Source organism: Balaenoptera ricei, chromosome 11 (genome assembly GCF_028023285.1).
Source record: "Balaenoptera ricei isolate mBalRic1 chromosome 11, mBalRic1.hap2, whole genome shotgun sequence".
NCBI classification, from domain to species: domain Eukaryota; kingdom Metazoa; phylum Chordata; class Mammalia; order Artiodactyla; family Balaenopteridae; genus Balaenoptera; species Balaenoptera ricei.
In genome coordinates, this window is record NC_082649.1 from 28,791,152 (window position 1) to 28,811,999 (window position 20,848).

The window sequence follows — 20,848 nt, forward strand, 5'->3', positions numbered from 1 at the left end:
AAACTTTATCCATTTTTCAGTCTCTTTTGTCTAGTGTAATCTTAATCCAAAATATGTCAACATCACAGATAGGATTTCAAAGAAGTGGGAACATGGGTGGAGCTAAAACTTACACCAAGCTTAAAACAAAAATAAACAAGCCCAACTGAGGAGCAATTTGACTTGTACTGAAAGAGTGAAAATCATACATCACAATCTCTCAGTGATAGGGCAGAATTTCCACCTCCTTACTCAAAGCTGCCCTACCTTTCCACCTGCAGCTCATTGGGGGACCCCAGAGAATTTAATCAAGACAGAGCCTTGGGAACCTACAGTCAGAATTTCAGTTTGATTTTTTTATAAGGAAAAAGGTAGGAACAGTACAAAGATGCCATGGGGAGTGGGAGAAACCCCAAGCAACGGGGAAAAAACCCTCAAATTAAATTCTTATTGAGAAATATATCGTTCATTTAGAGTTGGTCAGGTTGAGTTAAGTAGAAAGACTTTTTATTTAACATGTGGGGGGAAATGGGTATATAGAGTGACTATAAAATTTCTTTCCTGCAATTCTTGATGATCCCTACTAACAATATTTGTACACTCTGTAAATTTCTCAAGCTTTTTGAGTTTCAACCCATTCTTAAGTACTAGGGCAGCTTTGATGCAAATACAAACAAGTACCCCAGCTATAGGTGTCTGGTCTAAGTCCACAGTACTTGTTACACGTGTCTCTTGAGTACACAGTGCCTCACGGTTCTGTGAAAACAACCGTGGTTACCACACAGCTGGGTTTGTTGCCCTTCTGTACTACCTTTCTGTTTCCTGTTCTGACTCTACACTTTTATATCCTCACGAGATAAATGTCTTGCCTGATGTAGCAAACACATAAGCTGTTCATGGCACACATTTACCTTTGTGCCTGTGTCTCTTCTGGGACCTGATGCACCTTTTCAGAACCAGACTCCATCTTGCAACCTACCACTGGGTTCGCTATTCCATCTGACAAAAATTGCCATTGGAGTACATGACAGATGTGGCAAAACAAATATATCCAAATTGATTCCAATTTCGCGATGGCTGTCAGGGGTTTCTTTCTGAGTGTTAAGGCACACTAGTTGGGAATTACTGCTCTGAATCTGTTTAAGCAACTCAGTGTCCACCTTTCGTCTTCCTTGAAGAAGAGTGATTGCCTCTCTTATAAACCCTACTCTTACGATCTTGTCTACTCTACTTCATGTGAAATCCTGAAATTGAGATGACTTTTGACAACCTCACCAGAAATCTTAGTCTCATTTGGGGAGTGTGTCCACTGTGCTTTCTGGTCAACCTACAACTGGAGCAGGTATTTAAAGGGAATGTTGTAGTGAGTGAACAGGTGCTCACATTATATTTAGAAAACATTTCAACACTATTAAATTATTTGTGAAAAAAACAGTATTTTCTTCTACTTGTTCTGCAATACACAGCTGTACCCCCAGAGTACAAAGAACAATGGATGTTTGTAATGTTTGTGTGTGTGTGTTGTGTGTGTTAGTGTAGGTGTGTGTGTGTTAGTGTAGTATGTGTGTGTGTTAACCCTAGAAAGTTTAGCATGTATTTATTAAATACATTATTATTCTAATTTTTGAAAAGTTGTTAACTCATGCCATGCTTCACTTTTGGCTGAAACTGAATGATTAAAGTTGATCCTGCATAAAGGAGTTATAATAGATTGTTACAGAAGGAAATGGTGAGAATGAGGGTATGGATGAGATCGAAATAATATGTATGTACATTTTCCTATGCATGTGGCGAGTCTTGTATAACTTCACAATACTCTTTGCATCCTTTTTAATTCCGATCATTTTGCATGGTATCCCATGGAGCTCCAAAAGGTTGAGTATAAAATCCTAACATGCCACTCCACCCACATCAGTTCCACAGTCACTAGAGTCTACCTCTGCCTTTTGTGCCCCTTCACTTAGAGTAAGAATCTGTTCTCTGGAATGTGCATCCCTCTGGTAACTTCAGCCTCCCCTTTTTCTGTTTTCAAGGATGGGAGGAACAGTTTTATTGGACACCAACTGGGCGGGGTAGTGGAAGTGCCAAACAGCAAGGACCAGCGGGTCAAGTCAGCCAGAGCCATTCAAATCACCTACTACCTCCAGACCTATGGCTCTGCCACCCAAGACCTCATAGGGGAGAAGTGGGAGAATGAGTTCTGTAAGCTTGTGAGGAAGCTCCAGGAGGAGCGCCAGGACCTCCAGCTATACTCCTTAGTGTCCTTTAGCCTCTGGAGAGACTTTCATAAGACCAGCGTCCTGGCCAGAAGCAAGGTCCTCGTGAGCCTTGTGCTGATCCTGACCACAGCCACCCTCTCCAGCTCCATGAAGGACTGCTTGCGCGGCAAGCCCTTCCTGGGCCTCCTGGGGGTGCTCACCGTGTGCATCTCCATCGTCACCGCAGCTGGGATCTTCTTCATCACCGACGGAAAGTACAACTCCACCCTGCTGGGAATCCCGTTCTTTGCCATGGGTAACTATCCATCCTTGTGGTAATCGGCTTCTTACTGGTTTGGGGCAAGGTAGTACATTTCTTGAATTCTCAGGTGGAAATCTGTTTTAATTTTGCATTGGTATGTCTGTGTGATGTGAAATTTTACCTGGGGTGGTGTCTGTTTTACCTGATTAGGCCTTTTTCAGTAAATTTTAGGCTGACCAAGGCACCTCATTTATGCCAGGTACTTTAATGCTGTCCAGTGTTTTTAAAGTACACGCTATTGTAAATCTCTACTCAGCTTCTTCAAAAATTATAGGTTAAAGATCATGGGGTACAAAGTTAAGGAGGTCCAAAACCTGTTTCACACAGGTTTTTGTGGTTCATATTAGTGTTGCATCCTCAAACTGATGGTGATGAAGAGTGGATATCATGGGATGAAAATTCTGAGAGCCACCAATAGGTTCTAATTTCAAAGACCTTCTTCATTAGACTTTGTTTATTAATTCATTTCAAAGTTTTTGCAGAGAATATACTCCATTTCCCCACCTCTATTTAAAATTTTTCTGCAGCCACTTAAAGATGTGGCCTCTAACTTTTTTGGTGTCTGTTGAAAACAATTCATGAGTATCTTCAGTCAAGATTATCCTTTCTTGTACATTTTTCCCAGACATACATAAACGGTCTAGAAAATGGTGTGTGTGTGTGTGTGTGTGCACGTGTGCGCGCATGTGTGTGTGTTTCTTGCAAAAGAGAAGATCAAGTCTGGGAAGAAAAGTGAGTGATGGTTCATCAACAAGATTGATGGAACTTATCAGAATAGAGATGATGATGGCGATTATTTGTGGTGCCACTGAAGAGTTCTGTCAGATGTGGTACAATTCCATACATGCAGCAAAGGATAAACTGTGAAAATGGCCTCTAGATGGTGAACTGACACGCACAGGAGAGTCTTCAGCTGTAAAATAATTGCTTTTCCCTCCCCAGGTTAATATCAGCCCTAAATTATAGCTTTATTATTAAGTAAAAAAGATGTAGGCATGCGGTTAAAGTCTTCCAGGTGACCTGGGCCCTTTTCATTTTGACCTAAACAAACGTTTTCGAGAACAACGTTGCAAAGTGGATTTATCTGGAAACCCATCTTCACTGTGGCCCTGTTAGCTCATCTCGGTAAGTCTCAGTTTCCTCTTATATAAAATGAGGATAAACGAAAAGCCAGTTCCAATTTGACCTCTATGATACAGCAATATTTCTACTTAAAACTAAATAATAATAACAATGATAATAATAATAATAATAAAGCAGCTATGCTTATTATCACTTAAAAAAATAAAATGAGGATAATAATAATGAGGATAAAAAATAAGTCAAAGAATTGTTTTCTGAATGTAATAGAATATACCTAAAGGTAATATGACAGGGTAGACACTCAATAAGTATCATCGAGTTTTAGTCGTTAACCTGGTGTGCTAAGTGCAGTGGATTCAGTGATGAATAAGAAACAGCCATTGGCTTCAAGAAATTGAAAGTCTTTCTTGCATTCTGCATATCATGTTTAAATGCATGCATCTTGTTAACAAAAGGTTTTTCTATTTCCTAAAGAAATATATGAAATTTTTTTTTCACCAGTGACAAGGATAGGTCTAGATTTGAACCACTTATACTTGTTATGTTTTGTGGGCTCAGTCTCTTAACTTAATAATATAAGATTCCTATGAATCATGCAGCATGATTCACAAGTGAAACATGGATCATTCAAGATGGACAAATTAGGCACCTTAGAGCCGAGAGGGCTTTTTCTAAAACTGGTGGCAATCTAATTAGGTAGTGGAAAGATTTATCAGGAAAATTCTGTAACGTATAGAATTACATATTTCATACAAATAAGGAGAAAAATTGTCTCCAGTGATGCTGAATTGTATTCTAGGCTCAGATACAAAATCAGTGGTATTTTCATTCCTTAAAGAAATAATAAGAACACTGAAAGCCACAGTGAGGTAAATGTCCAAACCCTAAAACACACACTTTTCACATTTCCTCCTCTCTCAGTCATCTTTATAATCACAAATCAGCCCTGGACAGGGTCGGTGCAGACTCCAGAAGCCTGGTAAATTGTTACTTTTCAGTATTCCTGCAATTCAAGTTCTTAAAATAATCTTAAAAGAACTTTCCTGCTATGTTCTGAAAACATAACAACAGTAGACCTATAAATATATACTTATTTAAGATATTTGCTCCATCAAGGGGGAGTTGGTTTTGTTGTGTTTTGTTTTGTTTGTAAAATGATCATAATGGTAAAGATACCAAGATGGAGAACTAGTGAAATGAAAGGGATATGCCACAGAGCTAGGACATCTAGGTTTCCACCCCAGCTTTTCCACTAACTTTGTATGTTTTGTTGGGCAAGTTAGGTATAGTCCCTTTGTCCCAGTTCTTCATCTATTTTTTAAAATTTATTTATTTATTTGTTTTTATTTTTGGCTGTGTTGGGTCTTCGTCGCTTGTGCACGGGCTTTCTCTAGCTGCGGCGAGCGGGGGCTACTCTTCGTTGCGGTGCGTGGACTTCTCATTGTCATGGCTTCTCTTGTGGCAGAGCACAGGCTCTAGGCACGTGGGCTTCAGTAGTTGTGGTACGGAGACTCAGTAGTTGTGGCTCTCGGGCTCAGGCTCAGTAGTTGTGGCGCATGGGCTTAGTTGCTCTGCGGCATGTGGGATCTTCCCCGGCCAGGGATCGAACCCTTGCCCCCTGCATTGGCAGGCAGATTCTTAACACTGCACCACCAGGGAAACCCCAGTTTTTCATCTATTAAATGAAGGATTTGGACTCTTCAGTCTTAAATTTTGAAGTTCCTACATTATTCGTTTCATTCTTCAACTGAAGTTAGAATTTGATCATTCTTTTGTAAAAACCTTGAAGGTTTGTATTATCTTCAAACTTCTAACCTCCATTCTCCTTTATTGACTCTGTGTGTGTGTGTGTGTGTGTGTGTGTGTGTGAGAGAGAGAGAGAGAGAGAGAGAGAGAGAGAGAGAGATTGAGAGATTGAGAGCTGAGTTTGGCAGATACATACCTTCTGGTGGTACACACAGCATTGTTTAAAAGTAGTCCTTTGATGAATTAGTTTACATTGTGTCAAAACTGCATAATCCAGTGTTAGTTGGGTTTAAGGAAAAGAAGCCCAACTCTTTTTATAAACCTCTATTTCTATTCCTATCTTCCTACAAAGATTTCTTTAAGGTAGTGAATATTCACTTCGTTATGCTCCAAGATTCAAGCCATTCATCCTCATTAGAACTTATCCCTGAAGCTGGGTATGTCGCTTAGGTGTTCTACTCTTCAACCATTCTATTTTTGACCAACTATCTTCCTTTAATACTGCATCTGCTTGTTATTTTTTCTGACCATTCATCCAGTTAATACCCCCAATGTCATTTCAGAGGCATGTATTCTGTACTTCCATATCCTTCATTTTTAAAGCCTGTACCAATTTTTATTTTATGTGCTCAGTTAGGTGCCTATTAAGTATCCAAGTGGGAAAATGTGGAATTGGCAATATAAGACAGTATACAGATCAGGTTCAGAAGTAAAATCTATTAAGTTGGAGCTGAAAATATAAATTTTGGATTCATCATGACATATCTAATAATGAAAGCCATGGAATCTGATAACATCAGTATCAACTGGAAAGATAAATATTGATGGAAAATAGAAGTCGTCTAAAATCTGAGCCCAGGAGTATTCCAAAGCTTACGATTGGGCAGATGAAAATGATTCAGAAAATGACACTAAGAAGGATTAGGCTATCAAGTGAGGTAGCAGGAGAACCAAGAGAGAATAGTGTCCCAGCAGCCAAGTCAAGAAGGTGTTTCATGAAGGAGCAAGAGATCAGTTGTTCCAATAGCTGCTAAGAAATTGTGTCCAGTGAGAACTGAGAATTGGTCGTTTGATTTAGGAATTTGAAGGTCATGAATGACTTTGGCAAGAGCTGCTTTAGTGGAGAACTGAGGTAATTTAAAGAGGTTCAGTAGAGCTTGGAGTATAAGAAGTGAAGACAGTGAGTAAAGCTAATTCTTCCAAGGAATTTTTGCAATAAAGGGAAAGAATGATTTATGCAGTTGGGGACGACGTGCAGTAGAGAAAGCTTCATAGTAAAGCAGAGAGAAGAGATTGCAGAAACAATGTCATTGAGCAGGAGAGAGAGAGATAGGACGGGATTCAGAGCACAGCTAGAATCATTGGCTTTATAAAAGAGCCTAGACAGCTCATCTACAGTTAAGAAAAGGGAAGGCAAAATATATGGACAGATCCAGATAGATTGGTACATGTGGGGGTGGAACCACGTGGAAATTCTCTTCTATGGCTTCAACTTTGTCAGTAAAATAGGAAGCAAGTCATCAGCTGAGAATAAATTTGGGGAAGGAAGCGTTAATTTGAGGAAAGTGAAGGGATTCTTAAAGAGTCACTTCAGAAAATTGGAGAATAAAGAAGAAAATTTAGGTGAATAACTAGGAAGCACAAGGGCCTCCTTGACGTTTACGTGCATGAATTAAAAAAAAGAAATCAGTTAGCGTGGTTGCTGAGTCGGCCCCCCCTCCAGCCATATATAGCTGCTTGGGGGAGGAGTTGAGTAGGCATTGAGATGAATTTAATCGGAAAGAAATTCCCAGAAAAAAAAAAAAAGAGAGGGTTTATAGTGTATGCAAAAGAGTGACTGTAATGACAGATCATGAGCGTTGTAATAGTTAGGATCAGCTAGACCATGTTGCAGTAACAAATAATGCCTCAAATCCATTTAGTTTAAGAGAACAAAGATTAACTTCTTGCTCATATCACAGTTTGGTGTGGGTCGGGAAGCTCTCTTTGGAAACTCTTTTCCAACAGAGATTCAGGGATTTAGGATGCCTCTGTCTTACAACATGTTGCCTTCTCAGAGTTTGTGCTCCCTGGCATGTACACAAATGAGGGAATAATTAGAGAAATCACACTACTTATAACTACCTTGTACCCAAAGTGATTCAGTTACTTCTCATCACATGCTATTGGCCAGAACTAGACATATGGCCATAAGCTAACTGTGAGGGAGGATAGAAAATGTAGGAGAGCAAATGGATTATTTTATGAGCATCAACTGTCTCTTCCACATAAACTAAGCCAAACAATAAAGGTAACGAGGATTTATTTTGCCTCATCATCGTGGTAAAACACTGATAAGGTCAAAATATTATATTCTTTGTGGGGTCAGAGAATTGTCTTAGGTTGGAGTCTGTTCTGGTTATCTGTTTCTGTATAATAAACACCACAAAACTGGGTAGTGTAAAACAACAACCATTAGATTATGCTTGTGGATTCTGTTGGTCAGTATTTTGGAAATGGCACAGTGAGGTGAGCTCCTCCCACCTCTAGAATGTCTAGAGCCTCAGCTGAGGGTGACTTGAATATCTGAGGTCTGGCATAGTCGGGTCTAGAACAACAATTTTCAACATGGCTTCTTCGCTCACATGGCTGGTACCAAGTCTGGGACTTCTGAAGGAGAATCTCAGCTGGGACTGTTGAGCATAGCATCTAAATGTGGCCTCTCCAGCATGGTGTTCCCGGGGTAGTCAGACTTCTTATATGGTGGTTCAGGGCTCCAAGAAAACGTTTTCCACAAGAGAAGGACAAAAGTCCAGGGCTGGCTTAGACATAAGAGTCCCATAGCATCACATCAGCCCTATTCTACCATCTGAGTACCAGTCACTAAGGCCAGCCCAGATCCCAGAGGAGGGCAATGGGACTCCACTTCTTAAGACAGTGGCAGAGAACTGAAAGAGTGGCAGAGTCACATTGCAGAAGAGCATGTGGAATGGGAGCTACTGTTGTGGTCACCTTTGGGAAATGCAATCACCACAGAGTCATAATGAGAGTGAGCTGCAAAGATAGAGGTGGATTCCAGAGATGCTTGCTATAAAGGTTTTGAGATGAGATTATTACTGATGACAATGGCTATGATTTGATCATTTGGGGATGGAAGACAAATGTTAGATTAAAGACATTAGATGTCAAAGGACCCAATTTAACAGACATAGATATTCCATGATCTCCAAGGCCCAACAAATCTGGCATCTGCTAACCTTCTGACCTCAGGTTCAACCTGTCTCTGTCTCCTCTACACCTGGAAGGCTCTTCCTCAGATGTTTCCTTACCTCCTGGTCTTTATACAAATGTCACCTTCTCAGTGGGGACTTTCCTGGCCACTCTATCAAAAACCACAAGTGCTTCACCAATACTCCCTTTCTCCCTCTCTGATTCGGTTTTCTCCTTAGAGCTCATCATTATCTAACATACAGTATACTTTACTTTTTGACTTGTTTTGCCCGCCATAGAACGTAAGCCCCCAAAGGATGTAAATTTTTATTTTTCCATTCATCGCTGTTTTCCAAATACTTCAAACAGTACTGGCCTTGGGTTGGCACTCAACAAATATATGTGGAATTAATGAATGAATGGTCTCTTAGCGTTTCTCAAATGGGTTATAGACTATTAGAGAGCCATATAATTTAACGTATCATGATCCATGTTTATATTTCACTTATGGGGAAGAAAAGAGAGTAGAAAAGGATAGGAAATATCAAAAGGTGTTGCACATAGTAAAGTGTTATTGCATCGTACTTCTGTTTCAGTTTAATATACATGTGTATAATAGACATGATGTAAGATGTATTGCCTAATGTGGGCCACAATCAAAAGTTTTAGAAAACACACTGTCTAGAAACTTCTTTGGACTAATGTCTTAAGCAGACACGGTGATAGGTAAGGATTTATTAATAGGGAGGCAACTGGGAGAACGCATCAGAAGCATGGGTAGCTGCTCCTCTTGGTTCTGCTGGAGACAGGATCTGGATTTACGAAGGGGAAGGTATTGCCAGGGACATAAGGTATTACTTCTTGGGCACTTTTATTTTCCTCGACTTCGACCAGCACAGTGTTTGGCACATAATGAGCCCTCTGAGGTTTGATGGTGGGCTAAAATTTTTTAATGATTATATTAAGGGTTTTGAAATGTTTCTCAATAAGTTAGTTTTGCCACAGGACCTGTTTTACTCGGGGTCATTAAACCTATCAAAAGCCTGCCCCAAATAACCCTATTGCTAGAAACTCTCTTATTGGAGCTATTTTTTAGCTATGTCAGTTGCAGCCACCCTGCTCTTGGTGATAAATAACCATCTCCTTTGGGAAAATGTTGGTCAATGATGTGAAAATATCTCTCTGTTTAGAGGCTTGGAGTCAGAAGACCTGGAGTCCAGTCAAGTCCCTGTCCGTTCAGGTGACTTCTCCTTGGGCCTCCCATGTTTTCTCTTTCATAAGATGAGGAAGTCGGACTGATTGGTCCTTAACATCTTTTCCACCTTTACTCCTTAATCAGTGAGTCATTCATTTGACATTTAGGCTATATGTTATCTAGATTTTTGGCTTGTTGGGAGCTGGAACCGGGTCTACTTGTCATCTTTTCAAGTGTCTAGTCCAAAGTGCCCATAGCATTCATTTTACAAATGTTGACTTTTGCAAGAGAAGGCTTAACTTTTGGTTGTTTTTAGCTTAGATATCTTAATGTCCTTATTTTTTATATGTTATTCTTCAGTTTTCATTTCTTTATATTGATCTCTGTTCTTTTTGTAGCTGTGAAATGGACCTCCCAGAACAGAAGTTTTTAACAAGTTAAGATGTTGTCTCACTAACTGGTTTTTGTAGACCTTTTGAAGGAGGTGGGAAGGGAACAGATCTTAGCATAACAAGTAAGAAGCTGAATTTTATGCCAAGCATTTGAGGTAGCATTGAATAGTATGTAGTTTTTATTGTGAAGCACTGTACAACATTACTAATAATTATATCCTGACTCCTTAAGATTCTTATTTTCTTTGGAATCCACCTCCATCTGTTGCACTTTTTACTGCTAATGAGCTTCCTCCCATGGTAGTTGGAGTTTAGGAACAAGGAAGAGTATTTATATAACAAAATTTTACTCAGGGTGAAAAGCATATGGGCCCATTTTGGTGATTGTGTTTATCTCAAGGGTAGGTGATGTGCTAGTTTAGACTTTTAAAAAGGAAAGATTTGTAATTAAGCCTTATGCTTTCTAATATGTTATGCCCTTGCTTTTTTACTTCTTAAATCAGATAGTGAATTAGGCTTGTATATTTAAGCAGACAGGGAAAGGAGAGAGACATCAATTTATCCGGTATATGGTAGAACTGTTCCTATGTCAGCTTCTACCACTTCTCCAGTGTGGACATCTAAGCCTTCCTCAAATATGCATCTATCACAAGCAACCCTAACTATCCTCATTAATTGAAGTTGACTTGACTGTCATATGAGAATGTTCAAGAAAAAAATATTCCTGGTACAGAAGAGCTGCAGTTGCCAACCAGATCAGGATTTTCTGCAGTGCTTCATCAAGGTAAAAACTGAAATTCAAACTCCTGAAACTTGAAGGGTGAAAATGCATTAAGGCTATGCCATTGCTTTTCTGAGGAAAAGCAAAGTCTCAGCCAGATAAAGATCATTTACAAACTAGAGACTTATTTCCAAGATTCTATTCAATTCATTTCCAAGCCAGTATTTTCATACCCAGTCATTGAAAATTAGCAGAGAAAAATGAGGTTAATCCTTCATTGGTTTGAGGGTCCTAGAGGCCAGCCTTGGGCTTCCAAGAATTGAAGAATCCTTGTACACTGATTTTTCACCTGCCTTCCTGGAACACGGTGGTTTGTGAATGCATCAAATATCTGTGTGTCATCGTGACTGATTTTCTTTGTAATGAGAGACCAATGCCTTCATCCAGACCAAGGCAAAACTCTATTATTCAAGCCTTGGCTTATAGATATCACTCTGTACCCTTAGAGAAGTTATAACCTGAGTTTGAATTTAATATAAAGAAGATCCTGCTACTTTTCCTACTGCTTCTCACACTGACTTGGCCTAAATGGAATAAGAATATGTCCTGGCCAGTGATATTTCCAGTGATTGTTTCAATTTTAAGTGGAACATCCTAAACTAAATATCATACTTAATAATATAAATCAGCAAAGTATTAGTTAAGAATATTTACTAATAGTGTTTGAGATAATAAAAAACATAGAGTATAACCATAATAGTCAATGATATAAACCAAATAATGAAGGAAAAGGAGATAATTTTATCAGAAAGGACTGGATATAAGTAGGTTAAACTACATTTTAGCAAAAAAAAAAAAAAAGTGATGGATTTGGGGAGAAACAGATTAGATGGCTCATTTCATTGAATGAAAACCAATCAAAGTCGCACACACACACACACACATACACACACATACACACAAAGAGAAACCAGTGAAAGGCACCTAACTTGTAGATTTTGGGGTGAAACTGTGATGCATATAATAAGGACTCATAATAATTAACAGCAAGTTGCTAGATTTACTCTATAATTCAGTCACCTTCCTCTTCCTTTCCTCTGTCAAAGTCAAGGGTCAGGGCAACTTTATAATATAGTTTACCGTGTTGGTACAATGTTTTGTGAATAAGAAGTACTCAATAATTATTTCTTGAATGAATGACTTGTAATTTCACTAGCTCACAGCAGACATGAAGGAGATTTTTTTTAGAAATGGATAAAAATCTGTGTTTGAAATTGTACATGTTCTTTGAAAAATTTTAGAACCATGACTTTTAAACAAAGCCAGTGAAAGTGATTATGTAATGAGGAGATTTTGAATGTCCAAACATGAGAGTATAGTCTAAATGTTGTATCTTTTGTTTGGTGCATCATGTACCTTAAAAGTATCCCATTGGCCATTTGATCATGAAAATGACTTCCTATTCGCCCAGAGGAAAGTAGGGCAGCTGTTTCCATTAAATGGGGAAATAAAGTCATGAGAACTATTCTCAAACCTGAAGAGGAGCCAAGGTCAGAACCTGTATTACTTGATTTTTCCTCCCAGGTTCTTTGACTCTGTTAGCAGTTCTCAAACTCGGCCCTGGGGAGTCCTTGGGATGTGCTGGGGGTGCAATGGGCCTCAGAAAGAATTAAGCCCCAGAAGTCCCGGCTACTCCTTCCTGCTTCCGAACAGAAACTTTGTTCTGATATTTTTACATGACAAGTCTCCATAGATATTTAGTTTGAGGAAAAATTCCTGTGAATTAAAAAAAAAAATGTTTGAAAACTGCCCGTCCTCTACCATCCTGTAGTGCCTCTTTCATAATAAAATGGAAGGTAGAAACTAAACTTGAGATGAACTAAGTGTATCTTACAGTCTGGGTGGCTGTGCTTTGATCAACTGTTATATCCACAGACAGCCTGTAGTCTTTTTGTTGAAGTATTTCTAGAGGCGGGATGTCTACTTAAGACCTTAACTTTCTCTCTTGCAGACAAGTTAACCTATTTTTAAGATGCAGAAAATCCAAAAGGATGGAGGCAATGAGGTTGTATCTCTGTCATGAGAACTAAGTAAGACTGCCAAGAGGCTCCGAAGGGTAGAATTAATTGTAATTTTACTGTATTCTAGGGTTAGAATGGCTGTCTTACAGGTCAAAAAACTGTACTATAAAAACACAGTGACAAAACTAGATTCTCAGTGAAAGAATCCCGTTAACTAGGTTGACAAGGGTAATATGTTAGCCAGAATCTCTGTTCTGGTAACCTTTTCAAAAAGTGGTTTACACTAGCTAGGCTTCCCTTTCTCAAGATATATAAAAAAGACTCAGAGGGCTATGTGATGAGCATAAATTAAAACACAGTGAGGCAGCACGTGATCCCTGATGCAGGCAGGCAGACCGGCGGGGCGGGGCAGGAAGTGCTGGTGGTGCTGGTGATGGGTGCCCCCTCCCATCTCACAGAGACAGCCGAATCCCGTCAAGTCTAACTTTTTAGGACTTCCCTGGTGGCACTGTGGTTAAGAATCCGCCTGCCAATGCAGGGGACACGGGTTCGAGCCCTGGTCCGGGAAGATCCCACATGCTGCGGAAGCAACTAAGCCCGTGCGCCACAACTACTGAGCCCGTGTGCTGCAACTACTGAGCCTGTGTGCTGCAACTACTGAGCCCGCACACCTAGAGCCCGTGCTCTGCAACAAGAGAAGCCACTGCAATGAGAAGCCCACGCACCACAACAAAGAGTAGCCCGCGCTCACCACAACTAGAGAACGCCCGCACACAGCAATGAAAACCCGATGCAACAAAAAATAAATAAAATAAATAAATTTAAAACAAACAAACAAAAAAACCCACAGTGATGTCTGATGGATTTCCTTGTTTCCCACAAAGAATGATGCCAAAATGCCCACCCGTGCCTCCCAGATTCAGTGTCATTCTCCCTTGGGAAGTTCTGTGTACCCAATACAGATGCTCACATTGCTAGACCTTACCATTCATTCTATGTTGGCCACCACCATTGATAAGCTTTCTCTCTAAGATGACTCAATATCGCTATGTAGTAAACAAAGTAAGTAAAGAGTGTTTCTGTTGGGACTAGGAGACATTCTTTCTCCTTTGATTATTTATTGATGAGATGAGTTTAATCCTCAGAGAGGGACCATCTTTCTATGATTTCCAAGTGTTTGTGGTTCCTCCTTTCTATTCCCCCTGTGATCTTTCTTTTTGGTTTATTATTTATTCCAGTCTGTTTATCCCTTTGCCCTTTCTGCTCATTCTTAACCTTATCCTGAAAGATGAGAACCCTAAAGCAGTAGCAGGTTACGTGAGTTCCTGTATTCCCCACCCTATCCAATCCGAACAAGGTTACCAACACACCATCTACTCACTCAGGTCAGCACTGCTGTGTGTCTATAGCAGTCTGGCCAAGGGAGACATGTCTGTCAAAGGAGGCCTGTGGGCTTCATCTCTATGCAGCCCCTAATTCCAATTTCCTTCACATTCTTTGCTCAGACCAAAACCAAACTGCTATGTGGCCAAATATACAAGGCTGTTTCATGTCTCATGATATTCCTTTCCTAGAGATTCCTTTCTATCTCTGCTTTGTTCTGATTTTCAAAGCTTAAGTGCCTCTTGCTCTATGGAAATTTTTAATGACTTCTAAACCCAAGAACGACTGATTTTCCTTTTTGCTTATCCTTGTTTACATGCCTATATTTACTTCCATGTTAGGCTGCAGAGCTTTCATTAGAAAGGATCAACTTACTGTTTTTGTACCCTTAGCAACTAGTAGTGGGCCTAGCACAATTAGGAAGTATTTTAAAATTATTTTTGGACTGACCATTCCGCCATATTAGCCCACTATGCATAATTGGCCTTCACCTTGGGTTCCTTGAAAAGCACTTGTGCCTGTAACTCTCTGTTTGCACTCTCCATCATCACCAACAGATTTTCTTCTCTACCTTTCTCTTCCCTGACCTTTGCTCTGGAAGGCTGATCCCTATGGACTGCATCACCCAGGTCCCCTTTTCCTCTGGCTTTGGGTTGGATTTGGCCACCAAGAGGCATCACCAGGAGATAGTAGGGCAGAAGGAGAAAGAGGTCAAGGTCTTTCTTCCCTGCTCGCTCCCTCCCTGCATCGGCACTATTTCTCTGGCAGTAACTCCAGTCTCTGACAGGCAGCCACTCCTCTGTATCTATAGCTCTTACTGGACCCTGATCATACTATTGCCTCCCTTTTTTCTGTTAGACTTAAAAGTGGTAACAGCTTCCTGCTCTTGATAGTCTCTGGGTACCTCAACATCCCTTGTTGTTGTTTTCTTTCCCATTGGCTCTGCTCATATCTCTGTAAGTAGTCTTTCAATTAAGGTCTTTTTATTTATACCATTTGAAGGATTTCTATATGTCCTGCCAAGACTTTCAGTCTCTTGCAAGATATACAGCATCCCAATATCTTGTTGAATCTGACATTCTGCCCTCAAGTCCATCCACCTACCTTAATTCTCTGCTTAACACTAGCCAACCAACCTTCTCTAAGGGCACTGAATCCTACTCTCTACCAACCCAACTCCCAATGGACCTAAGGAGCAGTCTGCCTTGCCTACCTGAATTTGATTAGCAATTGACAGCTGGACATCTGCAGTCATGTTCTGCCTGCCATTTTGGACGTCTTAAGTTCACAATGTCCCTTGGACAGTGGGCAGTGTATCTCTTTTTAGAGGCCATTCTTGTGTCAGGACTTTGCTTTCTCCAGTAAGCTGAAGTCTTGAGGGCATGCAAGCTTCCTATGCAGACTTGTTTTTGTACTTTTCATGGCTATTATGATATGCCGTTTTTGAGACAGATCCTACAGAAAAAGTTTTAAACACACATGTTTTTACCATCACCCTTGGTAAAACTTAGGGCTGGCATTAATAGAGGCTATGCCTTCTGCAAAGCAAGAATGAGAAATTATCTCACTGGAAAATTCCATATCATCATAATCATTTTTAGGTCATGGTGGCTATTTTCTTTCTTGTACCTAGTTTAAGCTAAAAGTAGTTTGATATAAAATTGTTGCCTTACAGTCAGATTTTCCAAATATATATAAAAAGAGGCTGCCTGTCCTTGTTTTGTGCCATGGTGCCTGTGCTTTTGCAGCTGAAAATAGCATTGGTGCTCGTTCTTGGCACATTTTACTGCAAGCTTCTACCTAATTTGCTGTCCACACTCCCCCCGAAGTCCTTTTCAGCATTGCCGCTTTCCAAGTATTTCCTTCTCATGGACTATCTATGTCTCACTTTCCACAAAGCTATTCATTTTCCAGTTTTGAGGTTGACACACATCCTTCTACTAACTCTCTTCTTGGTAGAAACCCTGTTTTCTATTCCTGGGTAGTAGGTTTTTGTTTTTATTTTTTTCCAATGCATTTTTTTCCATTATTACAAAAACAATGCATTTTTAGGAAAACATTGAAAGATAAACAAAATCTAAAACCGTCATCCAGAGATAATTGTTGATAAAAATTTCATGTTTATTCTTTGACTATATCTATAGAGAGATAAATATGTCAATATATGAAGCAAAGCGAGATGACTGTATATATACTATTATGCAGCCTGCTTAATTCAATAACTCAACAATTTCCATATGCAAAAAAAGTGTAAAACCTGAATATATACTATTTTCACTAATAGTTATATGTTAACATGTGTGAATAGTGCTCAGATTAAAACATAGAACATCACCAGCATTCCTATAGCCTCTTTCTAATCATACCCTCTCCCTCGCAATAATCATTATCCTGACTTTTAAGGTTATCAGCTCTTAGTTTTCTGCATAGTTTCACAACCTATGTTATAATGTACATAAAAATATATATTATTATCTCTTCTAGGTGAACTAAATATTTTATCAATGTAAACTGATTTTCTATCTCTAAAAACAATTTTTGCTGTAAAGTCTGTCTAGCTTCATCAGAATCTTTCGTTTATATTTTTAAAATATATTTTTTTCCATTCAACCTTTCTGTTTTCTTAGATTTTCTATATGTGTCTTGTAAGTTGCATATAGTTGGATGTGGAGATTTTTCCTGTCGTAATGATTTTTGTCTTTTAGCTGATGAACTTAATCCCTTTAGTTCCTTTAATATAATTTCATATATTCGAGAGTTTAAATTTACCATTCTATTTTGTGCTTCCTATTTGTCACACACTTCCGATATATATTCCTATCTATCTGCCTATATATATATATATATATATATATATATATATATATATATATATATATTTGTTACCTTTTTGGCCATCTTTTGGATTGAATTAATACCTTTATTATCCCATTTTTCTCCCTTTGCAAGTTTGAAAGTTAAATATTAGCTTCTAATTTTGTGATTGCTTTAGAAATTATAATATTGATACTTAACTTATCAAAATCTAAAATGCATCAAAACCTTCATTTTTCTTCCTTATGTAATAAAGTAGTTAGATCATTTGAACTCCATTTAGACCCCCTCCTGACTTACCTGTTAATCCTGTCTACCACTTTAATTCTAATGTTATTATTTAACCTCAGTAGACATTATTATTTCTTTTTTATATAGTACATGGTCTTTTACATTTACCCACATACTTACTACTTTTTTGATTATCATTTCTTCTTACATCTCACACCTTTCATCTGGAGTTACTTTTTTCTGTCTAAAGGAAATTACTTAGTACCTTTAGAGATGTTCTGCAGGTGAAAAACTCAGTTTTTTGTTTCTTTATCTGAACATGTCTTTTTTCCTCTCATACTTGAAAGTTATTTTTGCTGGGTATATAATTCTTTAATTACATTGAAAATAATGATTCTCTATCATCTTATTCCACTGTCTTTTTCCTCTATTTTTAAGATTTTTCTTTGTCTTTGGTTTCCTGCGCTTTCACTATGATATGTCTAGATGTGGATTTCTTTGTATTTATCTCACTGAAAATTCATTAAGTCCCTTGGTTTCATGAAGTATTGTCTTTCATAAATTCTAAAAAATTATCACTTTTATCTATTCAAATGTTATTTCTATCTTATTTTTTTCCCTCCCTGTTGAACTCCAATGAAACATGTTACAACTTTGCATGTCTCTTATCCTCCCTTTGGCATTTTCCCTTTGTCTCTCTGTGCCGAATTCTGAATAATTTCTTCTGTTTGATAGAATAGTTTACTAATTTTCTCTTTTGCTGTATGCTTGAGGGTGAAGCCCTCATGATTGGGATCAGTGCCTTTATAAAAGAGACCCCAGAGAGCTAGCTTGTCCCCTCTACCATGACGTACACAATGAAAAGGGGCCATCTACGAACCAAGAAGTGACCCTTCACCAGAAACTGAATCTGCCAATACCTTGGTCTTAGACTTCCTAGCCTCTAGAACTGTGAGAAATGAATGTTTGTTGCTTTTAAGTCACCTGGTTTATGGTATTTTTGTTATAGCAGCCTGAAAGAACTAAGACACTGCACCTAGGCTATTACTAAAATACTTATCAAGTTTTTAATTTTTATTATTGAATATTTTTATGTCTGCAAGTTTAACTGAGTTGGTTTTTGAGCCTATGTCTATACCTATTTTGTGTTATTTGAAGATACTTTCAAAGTTATGTATTTTTAAAAACAGTAAATGTGGTCTTCTAAGATTTTTATATTCATTATATTATCTGGGGTCTCTGTGGCTCTGCTGCTGTCTGTTGTTTGTACAGGTCTTAAATCAATCACCTTATTTCTTTGTGTGCCTAGTTATCTATGAGTGTGTGGTAGTCATTATCCTTGAAAAAGAATTGTGTGTTTTCAGATTCCTGTAATGCTGTTCTTTCTTCCAAAGAGGCTTGTGTTTGCATCTGTCTGGCACCTGTGGACACATATGATTGGAAACATCTCAAATGTAGTTCCCAACTTGAGGTTCCTTGCTCCATCCAGACTATGGTATCCAGGGTGTAGATGTACACAAAGACCCATCTATAAAAATAACTTTTACGATTTTTTTCCTTTTCATTTTTCTTCTCTATTCTACTCAGCACAGATACCATCTCTATAGTACGTCATTGCTGTGAATATGTGGCCTTTGAGATCCCAGCTTGAGGTGGGGAAGGTGTCTCCATAAGACTTCTCACCTCGCACAGCCCATAAAACTAAATTTCTGCCCTCCCTCATAAATGAAGGCTATTAATCTGAAGCCCAAGTGTGCAGTATTATTATTTAGAAAAAAAAAAACCTCTCAATGAAAATAGAGTTGCTGTGAAATTCTGCTTAGCACTCTACATTCAGTCTTAGCCCAAGAATTTATCCTTAAAGTTCCCCACTATATTTGCAGCACTTTAGTGATTTTTAGGACAAGGTTTGTTAATATATTTTGTGTTTATTTTTTATCTAGCATTTTTCTTGTTTTTGGCTAAAAGGTTGATCCAAATAGCACGATCTTGTAATATCAGGAAGCAGAAACAGCTGCAGTGTCACTTTTAATGGCTGGATATTATTCTGGACTCTGTTTTTAAACCATTATTATTTTAGTATTTTCATGATATACACGTATTGTGTGCTTAATGTTAATATTAACTGCTTTCTAACCCAAATTTGTTTTTCACATAATTTCATAGGTTACAATTTGTTCATTATCTTCAATTTCTGATTCAGTAGATAATATTCAGATACAAACTTTTTAAAGCTTACTTTTACTGTAGACCAATTAATACTTTTCCTTTGAAAAACAGGCATCTCCTTCTCAAAGGAAAGGGTTTGCCACTATGAGAACTTTAATCTGAATTTAGAAGCAAAACGTTTCCATACACAAGGTGCACTAGAATGACACTATCTAGAGTAAGACACTACTACATCACCAGTGTAGAGTGCAGTGGTCAACAAGTGCCTTCCCCCTGCAGTGACTTGCTTTTCATATCCATGTTCAGGAAGTTGAGAGGATGCCAGTCACTATATTACTAGACCATACTGTTGATAATCCTATCCTACAATTTGATGTACATTTTGAGAGAAAACAGAAATAATATTCATGGAGATTCCTGAGTTCACAATTCAAAAATATCGGTCTTTGGAGTATTCTGGGTTCAAGTTTCATTAGACCAGATTGATAGAGAACATAATTCAGCTCCACTAGGCAGAACAGATCCAGTGATTTGATGACAGTAAAGTACAAAGAACCTCTTATAAACCAGTGAAGACAGTTAAAAACAGATACATATACCTTTATTTTTTTGGCCACATGGCACGTGGGATCTTAGTTCCCCGACCAGGGATCGAACCCGCACCCCCTGCATTGGAAGTGCAGAGTCTTAACCGCTGGACTTCCAGGGAAGTCCCCAAGAACAGGTACATATACCTCTTTATCAAAAGGTTCTGAACTTAAATGCCTTGGGGGACAGGTTGCGAATACTGATACGTTTACACTGCTATGTGCAATTGACTATTATAAGACAATAGGGAATGACGGGGATTGGTGCATGAGAGAATATATAGACAACCAAAAAGCATTGAAATTTAATTTTTAAAAAAATCCACTACCTATATGAGATACTTCTGCAAGCCAGGTTGTATGGTCAGGGAGCCAGGAAAACTGACAGTGGAGATTTAATAATAACTAATAAGTATTCAGCACTTAGAATGTTCCAGTAATAATACTTTACAGGTATTAATTTACCTAATCTTTATAATAATCCATTGTATATGAACTTTAATTATAGATCAGAACAATGAGACAGAATTTTACTCATTGGCTGAAGGTCATATCAGATAGTATGTGGTAGAGCCAGGGTACAAACACAGCAGCTCTGTCTCCATCTATGCTCTCTGCCACTAAGTGTATTGTCTTTCTAAGTCTTCATAAGTAGCTAATTATTAGACAAATTAAAGTTCTAGAAACAAAATTAATATGGTCTACCAGATTCTCTCAAAACTCAGACATATTTTCTATCTGATAAAAAGAAAAAATATACATAGTATTAATATAATATTATATCATATTAATATATTAATTGTATACACATACACACA

At 38.4% G+C, this 20,848-nt stretch overlaps 1 protein-coding gene across 1 annotated transcript in view; it reads left to right on the forward strand.

Moving 5' to 3' along the window:
* Positions 1-20,848, forward strand: part of LOC132373965 (patched domain-containing protein 4) — a 184,994-nt gene that overhangs the window by 49,720 nt on the left and 114,426 nt on the right. Inside the window, exon 2 of the mRNA XM_059937436.1 lies at positions 2,013-2,493. Within this exon, the coding sequence (XP_059793419.1) occupies positions 2,013-2,493 (481 nt within the window). The remainder of the gene's footprint in view (positions 1-2,012; positions 2,494-20,848) is intronic.